General features: G+C 38.1%; 1 protein-coding gene and 1 long non-coding RNA gene across 2 annotated transcripts; one reads left to right on the top strand and one right to left on the bottom strand.

Annotated features, from left to right (window-relative positions):
* Window positions 1–517: 517 nt before the first annotated feature.
* Window positions 518–1,429, top strand: lrrc3 (leucine rich repeat containing 3). The gene has a single exon (XM_077216005.1). It carries the CDS (start codon window positions 629–631, stop codon window positions 1,427–1,429), a length of 801 nt encoding a protein of 266 aa, XP_077072120.1. The 5' UTR covers window positions 518–628.
* Window positions 1,430–11,135: 9,706 nt separating this feature from the next.
* LOC143723505 (uncharacterized) lies at window positions 11,136–12,301 on the bottom strand. The gene is made up of 3 exons (XR_013197137.1): window positions 12,267–12,301; window positions 11,288–11,313; window positions 11,136–11,202 (listed from the first exon to the last, which is right to left on the bottom strand). It is a non-coding gene; the product is annotated as an uncharacterized LOC143723505 (long non-coding RNA).
* Window positions 12,302–24,504: the final 12,203 nt, after the last annotated feature.

Here is a 24,504-nt window from a genome sequence, read left to right on the forward strand (position 1 = left end):
TCTTAAAGGGATAGTTCACCCAAAAAATAAAAATTCTGTCATCATTTCACCTTCATATTGTTCCAAACCTTTATGCCTTCATTTTTTTCTATTGAACATGGAAGAAAGTGTTTCATTTAAAAAAAGAAAGTCATACAGGTTTGTAATGACATGAGGGTGAGAAAATAACAGAATTTTCCTCTTTCAATCTTTAATTTATATAAATATGAATTGCTTTGTTAATCCAAAATGTCTGTTTGTGCGGGTCATTCTTGTTCTCCTTTTTGTTCTTGCAGTTTCCAGACTTGGCAGGAGGGACTTCAAGTGAATGGAGCCATCTTCAAATCTTTCTGTTGCTTTTGGTCTCTAATTGAAACTTAGCTGTAGAACCTTTTCCTCTCAAATGTTTAATTGCCTCTCAGATGTTGGACTCGTTTGGATTCTCTCCAGGACACTCACAATGGCTTCAAACACCTGAACATTTAAATCACTACTCTACATATGCTCAAACGGCATTAATAAGGAAAAACTCCCTGCTGTTGGAATGACACAGCGACATGTTATGTTTACTCATTAATTTTCCAATATGACTTGGATTAACAATGACTGTCCTTGAACTGTAGAGCATTCAGAAAGTAAGTAGCTGGACATGACTTACCCTGGAGGGGCTCATGTGTCAAAGAAAGTCTTCATCCCTCATGGCTACCCCCTTATCTTGAGATTACTTTTAGCCATGATTTGTTTGAGCGTGATGGGTTTTGCTTGTCCCAAGAGCTGCCACTGCTCTGAGAGGAATGGCTTAACCGTAGTGCTGTGTTCCTCTCGCAACCTTGTGGAGATCCCCCCTGACCTTCCGCACGATACTGTGTCACTTCAACTGTCCTCCAATCGCATAACCAAAATCCCAAACCAGGCTTTTAAAAACCTTCCCTGGCTCCAAGAGTTGGACTTGTCAAGGAACGCTATTGAAACCGTGGACGCTGGGGCTTTTCAAGGTGTCACAGAGAGCTTGCGGGTGCTCGACCTGTCCCATAATCACATACAAAGCGTCCCCAAGGAGGCCTTCGCTCGGCTGCATGCCAAGATCAGCCTGTCCAACAACCCGTGGCATTGCGAGTGTACCCTGCAGGAGGTGTTGCGCGAACTCAGGCTGGACCCCGAGACGGTGAACGAGGTGAGCTGCCACACCTCTGTTCAGGAAGAGTACGCGGGCAAACCTGTCATCCAAGTCTTGGATTCAGGCATAAACTTTTGCAACTTCCACCATAAGACTACTGATGTAGCCATGTTTGTCACCATGTTTGGTTGGTTCACGATGGTTATCGCTTATGTCATCTATTACGTACGGCATAACCAGGAAGATGCCAGGAGGCATCTGGAGTACCTCAAGTCTCTGCCAAGTAGCTCCCAAATTAGTAAGGATTTTGACACAATCAGCACTGTTCTCTAGCATCAATCAAAGCAGTGTAGGAGTGAATGTGTTTGGCACAGTGATGATGGCACAACAGCAAGCCTTATAAGGAATAGTGGGGCAAGATGTGTTATTTAATTAAGTTGTCCTCTAGGAAAGGAGAAATGACAAATCACTGATGAAAACGATTTAAATTCCAAACACATTTTGATTATGCACAAACCATTTCCAAAGTATTATTTTTCTGCACATTAAATACATTTTCATAAAAAAGAAAAACATATAATTTTCTGAATATTTTAATTTAAATGTTTTATTATGATAGTGTTTTTGTGCAGTTGGAACCAAATCTTACCAAATGTCAAACATACATTAAATATATATATATATATATATATATATATATTATTTTTTTTGCTTTGACGCCAAATACATTCTTTCTGCTTCAGAAAATATATTTTTACATGCAAAAAATAAATTAAAAATAAAATAAATATTGTAAAGAGAGAGATGCACATGATAAAAAAAGAGTCCCTTTTTAACTCTTTCCCCACAATTGATGGAAATTTCCAGCAATCCATGTTTTCACTGTTATACAGAGGGTGCTATTACACATCTTCTGAAGGGGTACAAAATCTCCAGATCAAAAAGTCGAAACAAGCGATTATAAAAATTGCTTAATCTTTTGTAAAATAATGCAACCATCAAACATTAATAAGTCTTTGACAAAAATTCTATTTTCTCAACTGTTATTTTATTAAACTTACCCACATTCAAGTGTTGATTAAGAAAAAGGAATGCATGAAGCTAGTTTTATTATTATTATTATTAATATTACTACTATTTTTATCAGAGCCTCAGTTCTTTCTTTTGATATTTTGCATGTTCAGATATTCATACAACAAAATATTCTGGGGGCTGAAATTTATCAAAAATTCTGGCGGTGGCTGGCAACTTTGAAAAAGAAAATGCTGGTGGGGAAAGAGTTAAATATATGGCCCGGTTTCTTGAATTAAGGAGGTGACGGATTAGCCACTGACACATCTTACCCCACCGTTCCCAAGTTAAAGTATAATTTAATTGTGAATGTTTTTATTGGTTTTTCAAACAATGAATGTGTTGACAATTGTTCTGTGATGCAATTCAGTGTTCCCATTCATGTACCCTCAGTCGACCTACATAAGTCCTGCAGTCTTGGTGGTGGCCGCTTTGTGCCTCACGACAAGCTCTGCAGAAGCTCCAGTTTTTCTGCAGGTGCAAATCAAATTTTTTTCTTGAAATTATTTATTAATTTGTATGCTAATGTACTGGTTTCAGAAGCGAATATTAAATGCTGGAGTTAGGGATATTTTATTTTCCTTCTTTTATAGCATTGACCAAGTAGAGCAAGAACATAATCACTGCCAAAAAAAAAAAAAAAACATCAGTTAAGCTCTGCCTTGATCATTGGAAACTTGCCCTATTTTTGGCAGAGTTCTGTTCTATACTCAAGTGCCTGATCCTGGTCCCTCAGCACCAATACACTGTGCACTGGGCATTATTTGGTTTGGTACAGTATCTCTCTGTTGTTCTACAATAATAAAAAAAAATCCTTTAATAATGAGTGTTAAGTAGATCAGTGTCATAGTCAAGTGAAAATGTTGGTTTATTTTAAAGATTTCTCTGATTGATCTTGGATCAAATATGTATGATTAGAAGATATTATGAGATGACATTAAAAATGGATTTTGTCACCTGTGCGTTAGAGTTAAGAGGGCTTACAGTTTATATTTCATGTAGGCCAATGTGTATTTCTGTCCACATGTATGTTTTTCATTGTAATAAGCCTTTCAGCAGTAGTGTGCATATAGAAACATAAAACAATAAAAATGCTATTAGAAGGACTCTGCCTAGACTTTTTAATATCTTTGTTGTTTCTTTTAAGTTGCATTCAATTTACTATATGAATGAGCTTATGTGGACATATTCAGCAAACAAGAAATCAATAGCTTAGGGTCCTTGATTTTATTTACCTTTGTTTTGTGTGAGTACTAGGCACAAAACAATGCCTTGCAGAAATGTTTTTTTGAACCTTCAGGGATTTGATGAGGAGTCATGCCACTGAGAGTGGATATTATGATTGCTTTCCAGTCCAGGGGTCTAGCCATATGTGAGCCTGTAGCTCTAGATCAATAGCAGATTCATTACAGGGGAAGGTTTGGAAGGCTGCGGTGAGCTTTAAGGTTCTGGGACTAGATGGCATCCTCAATTCAGTGAGGATGCCAAAGTATAAGTGAAAGTGGCTGTGTTTTTGCTTCTGTCTTTAAAGAAAACATCGAATGGGTGGTCCATCTTAACATAAGTGCTCCATAATGATTTACTATTTCTGATTGTGTGTAAACAAATGTCCCTAAAGTTAGTATTTATTTACTTATGCAGTAAATCCCCATAGCACGGTTCATTAAACCCTCGTATCCTTGCCAAAGTCTTGATTTGTCCTTTAAAACACATGGGATTTTGAATAATTTGCAATCAGATTCACTGTCAGTTTTCCTCAGCACTGTAAAACTATTAAAACAAAATATTGCATCCTGATTGTCTTCCAGAATGTCATGTACCGCGGTACCCATTGTTCGGTTACATGTTATATAAAAAGCCCATTAGCAAGTATTAATTAGCAAGTAAATCTCAAAGGTGCTTATGGCATTAGCCGGATATTAACTTGAATAAATCTAGGAGATTCTTATCACATTTGGGACATGAATGATTTACTATGTACACAATTTCAGTTATCATTTTTGCTGGGTTGTTGAAAAATGTAATGTATTAATTATCTCTTAAAAACCCTTTCGCACGTACGATCACACCGGTGTGATCAGTTTTGGCTGGTCCCTGGAGCATACGATCACACCGGTGTGATTAGGTCAGTGCATCACGTGATCAACTGCTAGTGCTTTTGCGTGTTTGCTGGCGCTGAGCCAGAGAAGGACCCACTCAGTGCTGTCATATATCACTATTGAGTGTTTTCAACCACATAATGTTTATTTTAGGTTTAGACATTTAAATACGCACAAGTACTAGCAAAACAATGATTTTGAGTTTGTAACATACACACTGATGTCTATGGAAGCGGCAATAATCCTTTACATTATAATAAGACGACACGTTTTATTCATATCAGATACACATTGTAGCTTTACATTTGACCCTATTCTTCTCCCAGTTCAGCGGGCACTTACTTTCACGTATTTCGTGAGAAGTGGAGGAATTGACGTGTAAATCCAACAGATTCGATTCTCTAAGCTGTGAAACAAACTTACATGGCGCCGCCCATCGCGCATAACTTACTGCTCAACCAACGCGATCGTTATAAAGGTGTTTAAACAACAAAACACATCCACTTGCACATATTTGACAAACGGAATATTAGTGTTTCATGCTATAGCTAATACATTTGTGAATAGTTTTAATAAAAAAGGGAAAATGACATAAAAGCAGATCATCATTCATTCAGCGCTGTGTTGTGGTTGCGCTGTGTCACGTGACAAGCAATGACATGTCACCATGGAAACATTAAAGTGACCAGTTCTAAATGACGGTCGCCTTGAAAAACTCACGCTGGGGGATCAGTTAGAATATTTTAAACTTACGTGTGAAAGGGTTTAAAATGTGTAAATCATTCAGGTTGTTTCAAAAACATGGACCCAATTTCATCACCATCTGGCGAACAACTGAGGCTAGAGGCTGTTGGTGCGCTGGGTGAGGTAAAGATCTAAGAAAAGGTTATTTCCCAGCAAATATTTGTATGTCGGGCCAACATGGGTTTGAAATGGTCTGAAAATGGGCCCTGCATGGGATTGTTTGTGGATTTTCCATAATGGCCCCATGCCATTGGCCAAATGGATTTCATATAGGATTGGACTTGTCAACTGGTGGGACCCAACTGGGCAACATGCGCAAGACCCATCTCGGTACCAGCTGTTATAGTCGGAAAAGGTTCTCCAGATTATAAAAAAAAGAAAAGAACAAGGGTTCTTATAAGAACTTTTCACTGGAATATTTTTTGGGGTAACAAATATGGTTCTTCTATGGCGTTCTAAGACCTTTTTCTACAAGGTTTTGGAACAGAGCCATTAGGATCACCTCAAAGAGTTATAGCCCTTTTAAATAAAATGCAATAACTCATCATCTTGCCGAATAAGTTGTGGGTGTTGTTGGCAGCTGCTGATTCAGTTTTTTTTAATACATTTGATGTGATGGTGTTTTAGCTCTAGAAATCTTATGCCTGTGAGGTTAAAGCCTGTACAGAAGGAAAAAGGGTCAAATGACAGAATGGAGTATCTAAAAGGCTCCAACCACAACAGTTTAGGGTCAGACTACAACACTCTGTGAAGTGCATTTGGCTGTCACAATACCATTACCACAGAGACAAGAGGGTTACATTTTCTTAAGGAAACATCAGCAACTTTCCAAACGTCATCACTGATGTAGTTCACCTCTGAGAGATGGACGTTGTTTGAGCATCTCAGCATGGCTTATCCATCAGTTTCTGACAGCATTGATGACGGATGCTCTTTGTGCCCTGAAATGACATACAGTCGTCTGGTCCAAAGACATAATTGCCTTACTCATTCTTTTTGCTGGTTTTTAAATGCACTGTTCTGCATGTTGAAACTGCTCGCTCTTTGTAAACCAGCCATGTGTTTACTGCCCTTTGTAATGTATTTACATCGACAGTCCCTCGCAGGTCATGCACTAGACAATGTTTATTTTTTTTTAAAATGTATGTGTTTAGCTGACAAAATATTTTGCAGTCTGCTGCATGGTCTAAACATTTTCAGACAAAAAATAAAGGATCAATTTGTTTTTACTTTCTTTTCTGGCCACCTATTACAATAAGCTAAGACTTCATGAAAGACCCGGCCACAAAAACATATTTGAAATGAACAAATAAGAATACAATATTGACTGGAGACCCACATGTGTTCCCGCATAATATTTATATCTTCCTTTTAACAAAATGGCTGTCATAATACCACCCGAATATGAATTGTTTTTATTGATCTCAGTTTAGCCACTTGCATATAATGAAGGGCACCTTTTAAGAAGGTATTTTTAAATAGTGTTTTATTTTTATGAAAGACCTTTCGTGAGCTATTCATACTAGCTGGCAGGAGTGCTTTTCTAATTGGAGCTCTCAGTACTTAGAGCACAATAGAGAATTATTAACATTTTTTTCTCCATCTGCTTTAGATTGTCATTTTCTGAAGTGTTATCGTTTCTTAGCCATGTGTCCTCCCACTGGGATTTGTATTTGCTGGTGCTCTTTCACCACAGGGGTAATCTGTGCCATCCAAACAGCATTTTCCTCCTAGATTGGGTGTAGTGAGCCTCCGGCATTTCTCTGACATTTGTTAGTAATAATTTTAAAAAGCTCCTGTGGGTATTTGTTTCTATTTACAGATTCTGTTACAGTACCAGCTAAAAGTCTGGACACATCTGCTCATTCTTTTTTATAAATATTTTCACTATTTATATAATGACAAATTAAAAAATAAATAAATAAAAAACTCTGACTCTTCCATGTGTGTCCACACTTTTGACTGGTAATGTTTTTATTTATTTCACTTTTTATTGCGCAGAATTTTTTTGTTTTTCATTTTATTTTTTATATACTTTTTATTTTCTAACATAATTTGTTTACATCATTGACTTTTTTCACAGTGTGTTGAAGGATCTAAGGATTCTCAATAGCAACCTGTGTGTGTGTGTAACACTGTTGTGGTCGTTGAAAGTACAAGATGAAGATGAGGGTAAATACAGTCTTTTATGTTTATTTATTTATTTTTATTATTATTATTTAAACTAACTCAGGCAGGATAGACACAACCACGTTAAACATAAATGGGAATCGACAAGGGACTGAAAAGAACAGGGAGTATAAATACACAGGAGGAAATGAGGAAACTAACTAGACACAGGTGGAGAAAGATAAACTAATCAAGGACTAACGAGAACAGGTGCAGACTGGACAGAACATAATTGTGACAGTGTGTCACTTTAGGCTATGTTTACAGGGAAATGATCTGAAGAGAAAACGCAAAAGTGGCATTGCGTTATCACTTTTTATTCTGCGTTTAGACAAGCGTTATGAGGGGGGGAGGGGATCTGCGTGCATTTGGTGATGCAAAAGTGTGAGAAATTCGATGTAGTATTCACTCCAGGCGGCTAGGTGGCAATGTGAAGCACTGCCACACAACAAGACCAAGTCCGCGCGCCTGCGTCCAACCTTCCTTCTACTTCTCTCCTAGTAACACAAAATCAAAACATGGCGAAGCGAACAGCAAAAAGACTCTTGAAAGTTTATCAGAGCTGCTAGGGCAACTTGAAGGTCCGACGTATGGAAATAATCCGACATGTTGGTTGTTATTTTCCTGTAATGGCGCATGCCTGTGACGTAAACGCGTACGCGACAAATGCCACCGTGAGCAGATTTGCGTTTTTACCCATTAGACGGGAACGCACCGGTAGAGCGTTTTTAAGATTTCCACTATGGAGTGTGGTTTCACTTTTTTGCGTTTTTAAGCCCCAAAAATGCTGTCGCCGCGTAAACGAAAGACACATCTGATAAAATATTTTTACGTTTTCACCCGCGAGCGTTCTCGTGTAAACAGGGCCTAAGAAAACAACCAAGAATAACCACGCATCTGTATTGTGTTTTAGTTGATTGTTATCATTATTATTTTATTTGCACCAATTATCATTTTATTATTACCATCCGTTTGTTATTTTATGTTTTTATATATTATATTACTTATTATTTATTTTCAATTGTTGAAAAGAAATGATTGTGTGGTTTTAAGGGATGTTTGTCTTCACAACTAGGAGATAAGCGAATGTTTAAATTTCAAGGGTTTTAACGTAATTTACAATTACATTTAATCAATTAGCAGACACTTTTATCCAAAGCGGCTTACAAATGAGGAGAGCAATAGAAGCAATTAAACCAACAATTCACTTGCAGAATGCAAGCTTTTGGAGGGCACGTAGGTCTGAAGAAGTGAGTTTAGGTGCAGCACCAGTGGTTGTTCTGTTGGCAAACAACAGGTCCTTGAATTTGATGCAAACGGCAATTGGCAACCAGAGTAATTTTATGAGAAGTGTGTGACGTGCGCTCTCTTCAGCTCTTTAAACCATTCTGCAGCATTCTGGATCAGTTGCAGAGGTTTAATAGTACATGCTGGAATGCCTCCCAAGAGAGCATTACAATAGGACAGTCTGAATAGAACAAAAGCTTGGACAAGGTGTCCCAAGTTGTTTAGCATACTCTGATAGGGAGGGCCTGATATCCTAATGTTGGGTAAGGCAAATCTGCAGGACCGGGCAGTTCTAGCAATATGGTCTGTGAAGTTTAACTGATCATCAATCACAACTCCAAGGTTCCTGGCTGTCCTGGAAGGAGTTATGCTGATTGGAGAAGTTGTGATGAAGTGTTGGGTTGGCTGAGACCACAAGCAGTTCGGTCTTCACAAGGTTGAGTTGAAGGTGGTGGTCCTTTATCCAGCAAGAAATGTCTGTCAGGCAGGCTGAGATGCGAGCAGCTACTATTGGATCATCTGGCTGGAATGAGAGGTAGTTGTGTGTCATCAGCGTAGCATTGATAGGAAAAAAACATGTTTCTGAATGAAAGATCGTAGGGATGACATGTAGATGGATAAGAGAAGTGGTACAAGAACTGAGCCCTGAGGCACCCCAGTAGCTAGATGTTGCAACTTAGACACATCACCCCTCCACAACACCCTGAAGGACCTACCTGAGAGGTAAGACTTGAACCATCGTCACAGGACGATGTTGTGAAGTAGTAATTTTCCATTGTTTTTCCCTTGGTATAATAACAATTGTTGGATTTGCACTGGTCAGACAAATTCTACATTTAATGTTACTTTATTAAAAATCAATTGATTTGAGAAACAAAAAACACAAATTTCTGAATTTTTAGTATTTTTTGTTTGCTTTAATAGCAGCATGGTCATCAGGTGTTGCACACACTTGTAGTTGATGTTGATGTTCGCCATCATGATTTAAAAGGGATCCAAAGAGGATCTTGTGCTTCAGTGGAAGCAAGAATATCTGACCTTTTGTTCAAAGAAATTCTAACACTCTTAATTCTTCAACTTCAAAATTCTTCAACTTTGTCTTAAAATTGATCTTGAATTAGAGATTTTAGCCTCAGACATCTGGACGCCACTGCTTTTTCTTTGACTGGTCTGCTGTTGCTTTGCCACGTGATAAACTAATGGTTCAAATTCAATTTTTGTTTGCCCAAAATAATGGCAGCATTTGCTACCATTCTAATGATCGCAGCACTAACATCACAGTCTCTTTACTCATTATATTATTACCATAAAACTGCCAAGCCTACCTGTCATTACATGTAATTTATGTGAAGGAATGTGAACCTCTACCTCAGTCTGTGTTTGGTTGTTCTTTCTGGCCATTAGCCAGATATGTGCCATCTGTTCATAACCATATAATCACTTCTAGATTAAACCCCCTGCTTCTTCTTCCTGCAACAAACATTTGTCATACAAAAAACATTTGTCATACATTTGTCCTTGTTCTGTTGCACTTTCAGGTGTAATGTGTGTGTCGGTTGAATACACAGTCAGGCATCACCCATGCTGTGTCCTCCCCCTCCCTCTACTAGACTTCTGTTCCATTCACCTTCATTCATATATATATATATATATATATATATATATATATATATATATATACTTTTTTAAGAAGTCATAGGGCATCGTACCTTCTTCTTCATGTTGATTAGTGGGTCTAATTTCTAAAGTAATTTCTAATATGAAAGATTTTTTTTAATTCATGTGAATGTTTACTTCATTATGAATTAAATCTCAAATGCTTTGTAACCATGCCTTTATTTTTTTATTCAAATGTCTTTATCTGAAATTCATGAACTGAGGTCAGGGTTTCTTCATTGTATTTTTTGTATGACCCATTTAAAAGGCATGCCAGTAGATGACTTCCATTCAAGTCCCACTCCTGTGTTAATTGGATCTGGAAGTCTGGATGTACAATAACTAGAGGTTCGGTTTTTGTATAAAACATTTTCCTGAGAACTAAATAGGATTTTCTGAATGTGATGTGTGACTTACATGAACAGCTGTAAGAACATACATTGTTTATTATTCCTTAAAAAAAAAAAGGAAATGAGTTTGACAAATTTTGTTTTCAGCTGGCATCTGATGCAAAACGAATGCATCCACTTGCTCAGAGCCTTATTTTGATGGGAAAAAAATGTATAATTTTTTGACTGTGACAATTGCAAGAGATTGTTGTCTTTCATATCTTGTTTGAATCTGTCTTTCTTGGAAAAACAAAGCAACATCATTTGTGATGCAGTGACCTTTTTACAACATTGATTCTGGAATTGCTGATTTAAATGACAAGCCTTTTTTTGTTTTTATTTTTTACTTTTTAAGGTATTCAGATCCTAGTTATTTTTGCATATGTGTGTCAGTGTGCTCCCATTTACCTTGGTTCCTGCCTTAATTCCCTATCATGTGTTGATTAGGCATCTGCCAGGCCTCATTTGTGGTTTTGTGCTGATGCTAAAATGAAACGCGGCATAAAACAAACCCTCACTGGTCTAGAGAACATGCGTAAGATCAAAAAGACCCTAATGGAGGATACATGTGCACTCTTTTGTTTTCTCAAGCTTCTATTTCATTAATGGAGCTTCTTTCATGTGCTTTCCCATTCACTCGTCGAGAGCTTTCTGTGTTGATTTCCTGTAGAGGCTGAGGAGCTTTCGTATTCTAGAATTTGAGCCAAAGTTTGAGTGCCCATTAGATTTATTTGAAGGTATAATGCAGCCAAAGGGGGAAAAAATAATTTACTCACCCTCATGCCCAAACCTGTATGATGTCCTACAGCAGAACACAAAGAGAAATTACAAAGAATTGTTAGGCTGGTCATTTTCCCCTATGCATTTTCAATGAACTGAAGCTTTTAAGCTTCAAAAATTATGCAAAAGCACCATAAAAGTATCATAAAAGTCGTCACATTTATTTATATAGCGCTTTTTACAATAAAGATTGTTTCAAAGAAGCTTTATAGAGATAACAGGAAAATAATGTAACAAAGTTTGTTTCAGCTGTACAGCAGTTCTAGAAGAAAATAGCGTCATAGTTCAGCTTAAGTTCAGTGATGGTTCATTTTTGTTGTAAAAAAGTTATTAAAGGGTTAGTTCACCCAAAAATGAAAATGATGTCATTAATGACTCATATGTGTTTGAATATATGTGCGCAGGTTTGTAATTCCTTACAAACCATGCCTAAAAAAACTACTTGTCTTGTCTATAAATTTTGATGCAGAATTTTATTTGATCTTATCACTTCGGGTAGGTACGCGAACCAAAAAAATCCACAACGCTGGTCATACTAGTCTTACAAGTAGTCATAATTTTTTCTTTTAGACTTTTTTTCTCAGTTACAGATTGGTCTAAGTTCATACCAAAAAGTAATACTGATTACCCCTAACTAACTGCTATGGTCATACTAGTTATTAAGACACAGTCTTAAAGGTAGGGTATGTGATTTGGAAAACGACCGGCAGATTTTGAAAATACACAATTCAAATGGTCCTACCTTCTTTCCTCCAACAATGGCCCTGACTCCACCCATTCGAAGAACATGAACGCGCAATCATGCACGAGCGAAAAATCAGATGCGCGAGAGATTGTAATGACGATTTACTACTAATCATGGAACCGGCTTTACTGACGAGATTCGCATGCGTCACGAGCTTTGAGTATGCGCACGAAGGGGGTTACGTGTCCTGGGGGGGGGGTATGGTACAACCGTTTGATTGACGAACTTACTGTCCAATGATTCCAGGTGGTCTTGGAAATGATTGGCTGCAGTTTTTCGAGTCCTGCCCGTTCCACAGATGAATAAATTGCTTAATTTTCATTTCAGTGCTTCTAACCCAGTGGCTGTAAGTGGGTTAGGAATACAATTTCAAGTTATTTTGAAAAATGGACAAACAAGAGAATCACATACCCCACCTTTAACATAATGTTTATGCAACTGGCCTCTGAAGTCATACAATAACTTTGTATGAGGAATGAATCGTAATTAATAATTTTACTCAGTTAAAAAAAATCATCTAAATGATTCATAAATTAATATGACTGATTCGATTCTAATGTTTTGATGCAATTATGAGCAATAAAAACCTCGCGATAGGAAGATTATCATCAAGTAATGTCTTACTTTTTTTTCTGTTCCACACAAACCTTGTATTACTTCAGCAAATAGAAAATGCAGATCAGGTCTTCTATCCTGCTCCTGGAGGGCCACTGCCCTGCAGAGTTTAGTTCCAACCCTAATCAAACACACCTGAATCAGCTCATCAAGCTCTTCAGGATCTCTTGAATATACAAAGGCAGGTTTGCTGAAGCAGGTTGGAACTAAACTCTGCAGGACAGTGGCCCTCCAGGAGCAGGATTGAAGACCTCTGCTCTAGATCCTATTCCTTGTGGTTGCATGAAAAAAAAAAAAAAACACACAACCAGTCAATTTAGACTCCATGGAGACTTATCTGTGGGATTCAGGATGTCACACCAACTCTCACCCTCTCCCACCACCTCCTCCTCCTCAAACAGGCGGTCGGTCTGTCTTCACATTCACAGTGTGCGTGAGGGGGAGAGTGGGACTGCTTTTCAAGGTGTCCACAGAGTATTATATTCTTTCATCTACCTCTGTACCTCAGGGTTGTTTTCTTCGAGGAGGCAGTGCCACCTCAAAGAGATTCAGAAGAGAAGATAATCGACTGTACAAAAATAACAAAACAAATATTTCGTAATGTGAAATGAAATAGTGCATCTGTTACAAACTGCTTCATGATGAGATTATGGGCACTTTAGCTGGCGGATGAGACAGCGTCAACCATGTACAGTGGATACAGCGTCTCTTTTGCTTCCCTCAAGTCCATTGTGTTCTCATTGAAGTCCTAAAGTTTATTGTAAAGTTACTATACATATGATATGTGTATATGTTTTGCTTGTTTTTAGATGTTCTACTCAATAATATGTATAAGTCTTATTATAAACCTTTTATATTGAGGTCGTACTGTGATCGCTGCATACAGTTAAGACATAGCTTTTATCTAATACTGTTAAGCCTCAAAATTGGATTTCATTCTTTAGATGCATAAATCCTACAACTTCAGTTCGATATTTACAACATTTAATTATCTTAACATCAAGCCTCACAAACGTAAAAAACAAAACAAAAATAGATATGTTTCATTAATATTAGCTGATTAGTATTTTATAAGTTTTTCTGGTTGTATCCCTGCATGGCCTTGTTCAATTGACACAGCATAGTGTCTAAACATACCAACATTTGGTGATAGCACCACAGGTCAGAAAATCAAAATAATAATAATGAAAAGATTCCAATTATTAGGAATGTTTAAAAGAACAAACTTATGGGCTTTTGATTTGCCTTTGTTTTAATGAATAGTATTAATAGATATACAATAGATAATTATACAAATATTATTATTTTTATATAATGAATAATTATTTCACGTCTTTCAAAATAAAAGTCTTGCATCAGAAAAACTTCGAATATGTTTGTTGTTGTTTCTTTGATTGCACACTCCGTCGACCCATTCAAAATGACCCACCAGTTGAGAAACACTGGTGGAAGGTAAATGTTGCTCTGTGTAAACATTAATTGGAAATCGAAATATAAATTCACATTGCACTAAAAAAAAAATATATAGAGAGGAAACTTTGCCACCTAATTTCAGAAGTCCACCACATTCCACAGCGGTACCTTAGCCTATACATTCATCTTGTTGCCTCTGGAACGTAAACTGAAACATTCGAAATTCAATCTGTAAAGGTTTTATCGATTTGTTTTGTGTAATAAAGGAACATTGTTGTTATTCAAGGGTTGTGTACGTTGTTTGATGCTTGCATTGAAGCCCTAAACTCTCCTGCATATAAAGAGGATTTCAACCATTTTTATTTTGGGATTTGATGGGAGGCTCTGTTTGCACAGATTCAAAGAACAGAGAAAGTGAATCATTATTAAAGATGTTATTAGTAAATCCAGCAGTAAATCCATTCTGTGCCTATACTTGGCAGGGGGAGCTTCATCTAGGGAGATTAATGGCATGCTGTAGGCATTGTGAACGTGTTACACCTCCTTGGCTGTAGATTTCAGAAGCACAAGAATAAATCAATACGGTCCACCCAAAACACTCAGTTTGAAAATGCCCTCTGTCAGACTGGGCTCATCTAATGTTCTGCCTAGGGCATAAAGTAGTCTTCCATCCAATAACAAGACTAATGCACTTTGGAGAAAAGAGTGACTTGCTTTGGTGAAGTGCCAACGTATTAGCGATAAAATCAGCTTTACAATGCCTTGTCACTCTGCTCTTAGCCGATTGTGGTTAAAAAACTTAGATGCATGATCTTATTTGCATTTTTTAGTAATGAAAGTGAAATCTCCTGTTGTTCTGTCCCATTTAATTATATCAGACTCCTATCCCTTATTTCCCTACGGCTTAATGCTAGCACTCCGGTTACAGTGTAAGACTTATTAATTAAGGGAAGGCTCAGGGTTTGACTGGTTCTTTTCTGCAGGTATCCTGTTGATAGATGCATGGCATAACTATACCATTATAGAGGAAAAACATGAATTTTTTCATAGGAAGGAGACATATAATGTATATATATAACGTGGTTTTTTTTAAGTCATACAAAATGTAATTATATCATAGTCGATGTTTCACCAGTGACCAATTTGATTTGGAGTGCACTTGGTAACATGAAACAGACATAGGCCTATATTTTTCCCTTGTTGCAAAAGTAGCTATTGAAGTTGGGATTGAATGATTGCACTTGATAATGTCCTGTGGTTTCAGACACCACTACAAATGGCTGTCCCCTCAAATAGTGCCCTATTTAAGGGTATAGGGGGGCGATTTCAGACACAGCCAGAGTGCAAAGTCTGTGCAGACTATCTCAGCCATGTTCCTTTGATCCTAATATATATTTGCCCACATTATCAAATGTCTTTCTTGAAAACATTTTTTTTATGACCTTATGTGATTAATCTTACCAAAATTTATCATGTAATATATTCACACCTGGAAACAGGAGCATTATAGATCAAATTAGCACCAATCAACACGACAAAGCTCAAAACTCACTTTAAAACACCTGAGAGTATTTGTAATAACTTCCGATTACGATCTAAAGTGGATTAATAATGAAACAAGCAAAAAAATATATTATTTACAGCTTTCTATATTAGCTAATAAACCAAAGACCAAATCACTGCTCCTTCAGCATTTCTCATATAAGAATTATTTATTCTTATAAAAAATACCCAAAATCACATGAAAAACACATGCACACTATATAGTTGTAACTGTCTATTTATTAGCTTCATGTTTCATCTGTACAAATGTTCCTATCTGTTATCTATGTACTGAGACAGAATGCTGAGGTTTACAGGATTTTCGTCATAGAAGGGTGCGAGTTATGACCACTTAGTATTGTGACAGATCAGCAAATCATCTGTCTGGGACTGGGTGTCATTTATTCCCAAACTCATCAGATCCAAAATGACAGTTTTGCATGATTGATGTGTACTCCTGACAGAGAATAAAATTACTGTCATTGGAACTGTTAACATCGTAAACAGAGGTAAATATATAGAGTCTGCTAATGACTCTATTCTCAAAAACCATCTCAATACAGCTCCTTTCTCAGGAGCTCTGGCAAGAACAGGTCGATTTTGGCCTGTCTACTTAATATTCATGAGCCTCTCTTCTGATTGGCCTGATTGTTTTCTGAGTGACCCACCATTGGAGGGGAAGGTGACTGAAGGCGGGACTGAGTAGTTCTGACATCACATTTATACGGAAGTCACAACAGCTCGTGAAAAGGCACAGCTACTTTATGCAGGCTGTGTGCATTTGTCTGTGGATCGTCTGTTTTGAAACTTATATGGTAGTTTCATAGCCCCTAGACCACTGTTATCATGAAAAAAGACAGTACATTTCAGTTTTGACAATATGAGACCTTTAAGATTAAATAAGACTGTCTTAGTAATAGCCTGCAGTGAATGTAAAACAACAACAACAACAACTCGGGCAGCTATCGGTAACTGGTTAGCTACATGCACTCCGGTGTTCTTACATGGTTAATGGCATTAGACAATGATGTGTTGCTCTCCATGTCTTTGTCAGACTCACATCGGGACCGGGTGCAGTGGGTGTGGCCAAAATATATTGCGTCAAGTGAGAGTGACCAATAGAAAGTGCTTAGATACCGCTCATTGGAATGCAGATTTACTTGATTTCAACACTTTTTAACATGCAAACAAAGCCTTCAGTCTCGCAAACAATAACAACAGAACAGAGAGCAAATTTGTCCGTCCATGATGAAAACTGAAAGGAAAAACAAATATTTACTTGCACTGCAAATAAGCCTTTTTATTTGCAATCTTTTATTGCAATATTGTAATTTTTGCTCTCAAAACCATTTTGTTTGATTGCATAAAACATACTAAATTAATTTGAATGAGGCCCATTGATTGGTGGATAGTGAGGAAGTAAAATAATGACAAATGTTTTTTAAACAAAAAAGCTTGTTGAATTGCATTACTTGAAAAAATATGCATTGCATTAAAGCAGCACAAAGTAACTTTTCCTCTGCGGTCGCCCTGCAGGTTGGAAGCGGAATTGTCCATTACCGCTGTCGTAAATAATTTAGCCTACCACAGCCTACTGTCGCACGCACACGCACGCACATGCTCTCTGTTTATCCAGCACCGGCTTTGGAATCAACAATGGCCACAGACAAGGTAGAGTATGAAGCATGATTTTATGAAAGTATGATGTATTGCGACATCACAAATGAGCAATTGTTGCAATTGTAACGCTTGCCGTAAAGCGAGTAAAATTAGTAGTTTTCTTATGTCTCATTAGAACTACAGAAACGCGACCCGATCTTGCAATCTTACATAGCGTGGATATATCAGATAAAGGACCACAAAGCTGTGGCATAAGTGCATTTCACCATGTCACGACTTATGAACCACTGAAACGATTTAGGAAAAATTCTTACTTAGTGCTGCTTTAACCCTTCTTGCATTTTAATGCATTGTATTTTTAGGGCTTGTATTTTTATGGGCTGAAATTCAACATGGTTGTATTTTTAATCTGTGAATATTTCAATTCAAAATATTTCACAGACGTTTTCATTATTAAAAATTCAATAATCCATATATTCACCTATCCGATTTCACTTCCAAAATATTAATTCTGTTTAAAAATACAACCTATAATATACAACAGACAAATTTCGGTTCATTTTATTTTGTTTTACAAATTCGTTTTGACAAATTCAGTGGTTCAAAGTCGACAGAAAATTCAACATTTGAAGCTGGTGAAGTTGACAGAGAGAGTGGCACATAAACCGTCTGGAATTAGATGCGGTGTCCTTAGCCCTGGAAGCTTTTTGATAGAAGTTGGAGCAACAGCATGTACGTATTCGGCCGACAACATGTCAGTTGTTTCGTACATAAATCGCCAAAGCGGCGTGTGCTCCGGAGCTCTTTTCAAACAGACAGCGAGTCTCCTGTTGTGGGCAGATCGACGTTTTCTCTCCATCAGAGCTGCGCATATCCCCAGTCTCCTTAGCCAGGAGCAGACATGCTTTCGAGGAACAGGATTCCTCAAGGAGAGTGCATGGAGGCTTCACCCCGGATCGGTTTGAATGATTTGGGATCAATTCGGGAGGGCAGATGTGGATCTGTTTGCCACAAGCGAGAACACGCACAGTCAGACGTTCTTCTCGCTATCTCACTCCCCGCTGACGGGAGATGCTCTGACGTCGCAGTGGCCGAAAGCCAGGCTTTACGCGTTCCCTCCGGTGAAGATTCTGCCTATAGTTTTATGTAAAATCAGGGAGGAGAGAGCATCAGGGATCCTCGTGGCCCCGAACTGGCCAAACCAGCCATGGTTTGCAGAACTGAGAGAGATAATGGTGGCTCCCCCATGGCAAATCCCCTTCAGGAAGGACCTGCTGTCTCAGGCGAACGGCACGATATGGCACCCCAGCCCCGAGCTGTGGAATCTTCATGTGTGGCTGCTGCAGGGACCTTAAATGAGCGAGACACTCTGCCTTCACGAGTGCTGGGCACACTCTTGGAGACGTGCACGCCTTCTACTAGGTGCCTTTATGCTCTAAAATGGGGAGTTTTTGCAAAATGGAGCAAGGACATCGATATCGACCCGGTGATCTGTTCCGTGTCGGATTTTTTGGGCTTCCTACAGCACAGACTGGATACCGGGAGTTTGCCATCCACACTGTAGGTGTATGTACCCGCTATTGCTTCGTTTTGTTTCCCGGCTGATGGGCAATCGATCGGTAAGCACACTCTGGTGACCAGATTTCTCAGGGGAGTGAGGAGATTGTGTCCTTCTCTCTCTACCGCCGTTCGAGCCCCTAGCTTCGATTGCGTTTAAGGAGCTCTCCCTGAGAATGGCTTTACTCCTTGCTCTTGCCTCCGAGAAGTGCATTGGAGACTTACACGCGTTCTCGGGTTAACGATGATTGTATCTGTTTCGGATTCGGCGACTGCATCGTCACTCTCCGGCCGAGACGGGGTGTGTCGAAGTCCCTCTCTACACCGTTCAAAGCACAAGTTGTTTCCCTGCCCACTTTATCTGCTGAGCCGTCATCCTCGCATGAGGCTGACGCTCTATAGGGATGTCTATCCAGGATTTATGTCTTGCTGCTGGCTGGTCTTCTCAGAACACCTTCGCCAGATTTTACAAGCTGGATGTACAGTCTGTGGCGTCGCAAGTGCTTTCAGTAAGTTAAGTTTCTTACTCATGTATTGTGAACTATTGTATCCAACTATGCAGTGGTTACCGCTACGCTGTTAACTCTGTGTATATGGCTACTAGTGTTAATACAGCTGTCACCACTACTGCCGTTGACACTGCAAATTTGGATAGGGTCGGAGCTGATGTCTCATTGGTCGAGTTCCCCCTATCAGACGCGAGCACTCCTAGCGGCACAGCTATTGGATGACTGTCTGTCTCTTCCGTGGCTGGTGTAGCTTGACCCCGTTTCTCAGGGCTTATCTTCACTACTCTCACGGCGGGATTTAATACAGTCCCTGCAGCGTTGCTACGCAATGTAGAGTTACCGCTCTCGAAAGGGAACGTCTCCAGTTATTATCATAACCTTGGTTCCCTGAGAGGCGGGAACGAAACATTAAGTTAGCTGCCGTGTTCGCTGTTAGATTTTATACTGCCCGCGAGCCTGTCAGTATTTGCATACTTCGCGACATTTGACCAGCTGTTCCAAGCTGGCGTTAGCCCATAAGATTTCAACAAAAGTGGAGAAGGGAGGAGTTCCCACAGCGTTGCTGTGCAATGTCTCGTTCCCGCCTATTGTTGTAAAAAAACAATACGCACGACAGTCCGTTTTTGCATCGCCAATGCTCGTTAGATCCAAAAATAATGTCATCATATGTCATAATGATTTTATGTGAACCTGCCTTGTTACTGCAATAGCCTCATTTTTAAACAAATTAGTTTCAATCAATGTAAACTATTCGTGTGATTATGCCACTGCGCAATACACGCAAGTACTCCTCGCTGCAGACTGTAGCGCGGTGTCGTCACGTATTCACGTCACGTTTGTACGTCACATATGTGTTACCACGCATGCGCGTTACGCGGTGACGTCACGAGTCTTTAAAACGCATGCGCAAATTTGACATCATATTTTTAAAGAACATAATGTATTAAAAAAAATCTAAAGTTATAATGAAAGCAGCAAAAAGGAGTACAGAGCACATCCACAGTTTTAACTATGCCTGATCCAAGGTAAACTTATATGGAATTTCAAAGTATATATTGTGTATTATCTGTGTAGTATTTTATTTAAAGTTTATTTTCACATTCTGTTGCACTTCACTGTGTAAATTACTGTAAACATTAATGGCACCTTATATTTCTTATTTTAATCATTCCTCTGTAATAGTTAATAATTGTTTATTTTTGTGCATTATAAAACATTTATTCAAATAAAGTAGTTTGAAGTTAAACCAAATACACACAGTACATTGTCAATCTCTGTATCACATATTATGCATGCCAACTCAAAAAACGAAACTCATAACAGTGATAACCTTTATTTCAAAACAAAGATGATAATTGTGTAAAAGAAATATGCACACACACAGACAGACACACACACACACACACACACACACACTACTCTGCTTGAAATTCCCCTCCTTCATTGAAAAAACAACTGAGCAATAGCCCTCAACCTCCTTATCGGAATAAAATCCACGCAGGATTCTGCTTCTGCCATCACCTACCCAGGTGGGCAGTCCTTGTATATTGCAGTGCAAGCCCTGAGTCATTGAGTACGGCACCGGGAAACCTTGCTTATATTGTCTGGAAAATGCACTCCAGTTCACAACACCTAATTTAGATAAAATGCAGAAAAAACAATATTGAATCATTTTGAAGAAAGGCATTAACATAGTACATACTCAAAGAAATTTATTTTTCAAAATATTTTAAACATATTACAGGAAGATGTTAGACAAAGATATGTTTGAGTGTTATTGGCTTTGTCTGTAAAGTACCTAAGAGACTTACTTTGTTTATGAACAACATAAACTAGTTAAAAAAAAGTTTGTCAAGACAAACTGAAAGTTTGAAATAGTTTTAAAAGCTTGAAGTAGTTTTCAAGCAGAACATTTTGATATAAATGGATAGACAGACAGATAGATAGGAAGAACAGACAGATAGATGGATAGATTGTACAGACAGCACAGTGACAACACTGTAAAACTCCCTTGATTTTTAGACCCAGGTCTCAAACACCTTTATAAGAGTAAGGTAAATTTCTTGAATAAATTGCAGGGAACTCAATACATTAATATGCTTTCTAAATGATAAAAACAAAACAAAAAAACAAAGGAGAATCACAATTAGTTTTATTTTAGCAAAATACAAATGTTCAACTCCATTACCCTACTTTTTAATTTATTTTACCACAAATTTATTTAACATAACTTACAGTACATGCACTGCATTCCGGAATGTAACTTTTATAGTATGAACTGATAATGGGGACAACACTTATTTTGCAATGCATGCAAAAATCAACTACATGACCTCATTAATGTAAGTCTTTCTGCTCTATTTGAAGACATCTTTCAAGCCTTAATCTGTTTAAAGGCGAATTAATACTTTTACATATCATTTTAAGACTCGCTGAAACCCTGTCATTTTTAATGCAAATTTATATCATAAAACATGTCATAACTTTTTTTTAAAATCTAAAACATTGATGCTCTATGACATCTCTTAGAATTAAAAGCCGTTAACACAAAAGCACAATTGTTAAAACAGCATAAATAAAGCTTATTGACTTACTGCCATCGAATCTCTCGCCGGAAGTGATTGAAACAAACTGCGCGCGCGCGTGCGCACATGCGTATTATATGATGATAGTCATAGGCCGTTTCTCAATATGCGTTCTTGTCTGTACTTGTGTTCTTGTGGACTTGTGAAACGTCATCAGTCGCTGCCCAAGTACTGTCCCAATTCAAAGTTCACATCTAGCCAAGTCCAGTTCAAATCCCCGGATGTGTTCTTGATCCGCCCCGTTTACCGAGGATGCATCGAGAGGTGACTTGTGCGGACTTGAGACAGCCAGGTATCCCAGAATGCATCTCGCACCAACCAGCAAGCGTCAATAGCAGAGGAGAAAACCCGCGTAATATCAAAATACTACTGTTATTGTGGCATGAAATGTAATTTTAAGAGTGTTTCAGGCGAGAATGTAGTTGTTTAAAGCTCAAATCTGTGGTTTATTTATAAAGATAGCGCCTATTTGAAAAATGTATCTGACGCTTTCGGAGTTGTGAGATCCAGGTGATCACCGGGTGTTCAACGCCCATCAACCCCGACTGGAACAGCTTTGCCTCGGCTAGTGCGTCTGACGTGTGCCGCTGGCTCTGGTGTCTCTAAACATGACGGATATTCGTCGTGTCGATCTTTGGTCTCACACTCATTAATCTATATTTGTTCCATGGCAAATCGTTTTGGCTGAGGGCAAAGTGAAGTTTCATAACTTTATATATTTAGGCTATTTAACTTTGTAGCCTAATTGTTTGCTTAATTTCTCATTGTAAGTTAGCTTCTTATACCTTTATACTGGATATTATTGATCAGTAAAAATTACATTTAACAAAAAGAGACAGGGTTGTTTTTTTATTTTATATACTTTAAAATAGATATATATTTTTATATTTATTTTAACATTCTCTTCACTATATGTAAAATCAAAATGACACAACCCTGTCTCTCTTTGACAAATGGCAATACAAATCAAGAATGTTTCATATTTTTAAAATAAAATAAAAAAGAAGCAGGGTTGTGTTTTAATATTTCATGTTGTTATAAATATGCAGTGAAGATAATTAATGTACACGTTGCCTGAACCACAATTGTGTGGCCATTTAGGCTAATATGTTTAAGTTTTTTTTTTTTTTTTATGAAAAGAGGCAGTGGTGTTTTCTAAAATATTTCGTTTTATTGTTGACGAAAAGAGGCAGAGTTGTAGCATATTTCGTTTGATTCCTAAAATATACAATTTCGTATGCTATTTCATCACTCAATTCACTTCTGAGAACATTGGATGCGAGAAATCAACTGTGAAGATTTCAGATATTGGCATTTTTACGAAAATGTATGGCGAGTCGTAAATGTTTGAGTTCTGTATGAGGGTATTGCGCAATACCCGCAAGAACACATCGTCTCAAACTGTCAGCAGCGTTCTGTGTGCTCGTCACCTTGCAAGTTCATTCTTCCAAGAACAACTAGCAAGAGCGTTCTCCCCAAGAACACAAGTCCGTTCTTTGCATTCTTGGTTTTGAGAAACACCCATACTTTGCGCATGCGTGGTAACACATACGTCACGTACATACGTAGAGACGTGACGTCACCGCGCTACAGTCTACAGCGAGGGGTATCTCAATACACGCGCAATACACATTACCGCGGGATGGCGGGTGTTCACTTCATAAACTGTGGACAATGGTAGCTTATTTAACCTGTTAACCAGTGCGCCGACGCTCTGAAGCGTTTTTTTTTGTAGCCTATAAATTAATGTATGTCCAAAAACCGGATAATGTCATACTTTTTATTAGTGCTATCGTGGCGTAATAATCTGTTTGGTTGTAAAATGTATTACCTGAATGAAATGAAATCGAATGTATCGTCCTGTGGAATCATTCATTCACAGACAGCATACGAAGATGTTCAACTAATAAAGATCTTGATCGCTGGCAAAAATATGATGCATTTGCAGATTTGCTTTCAATAGACTAGACTGTAGATCGGCCACTTCATCCAACGCTCTTGATGCTCTTAAATCTTCCTGTTTCGACTCCGAGTGTGATTGAAAGCGCTTCAGACGATTCAGTGCGCGAGGAACTGAACAGATCAACTGATTCGCGAACCGATTTAGACAGATCATCTGACAACTTATTTGATGAAGTCTTTGAACAGAATCGACTCAAAAGATTGATTCATTTGTAAATGAGCATCGCTCATGCCCATACAAAGGACACAGCGCCCTTGGAATAAACTCATTTAACAACGTATTGCATTAAAATAAAGTAACGAGAGGAACGTCGCCCAACGTAACATGTAGTAAAAGTATACACCTTGTGTCCCTGACAGGAAAATACCCTGCTGCGCGATCTGTGACAGTAGGCGCGGCGTCAATTATGTCAAATATAGGCTATACACATGGAATTGCGCGAAAATATAACGATATTCGAAAAATTCATTTTATGATCCCAACCCAACTTTGAGAATAGATTAACGGCGATATTTTTTTTATCGCCCGATAAGAGTCTCACGTTAACGCAGCACGTTAACACCGATAACGGCCCACCACTAATTTTTAAATAGAATTAATATTTTGGAAGTGAAATCTGAAAGGTGAATATGGATTATTGATTTTTTAATAATAAAAACGTTTG

Source organism: Siphateles boraxobius, unplaced genomic scaffold, assembly GCF_051911475.1.
Source record: "Siphateles boraxobius isolate OS27281-9 unplaced genomic scaffold, OSU_SipBor_1 7, whole genome shotgun sequence".
In the NCBI taxonomy this organism is placed as follows: Eukaryota; Metazoa; Chordata; class Actinopteri; order Cypriniformes; family Leuciscidae; genus Siphateles; species Siphateles boraxobius.

Excerpts from the sequence above, each read along its gene's own strand:
- lrrc3 (XM_077216005.1), top strand. The coding sequence starts at position 629 with ATGACTTACCCTGGAGGGGCTCATGTGTCAAAGAAAGTCTTCATCCCT.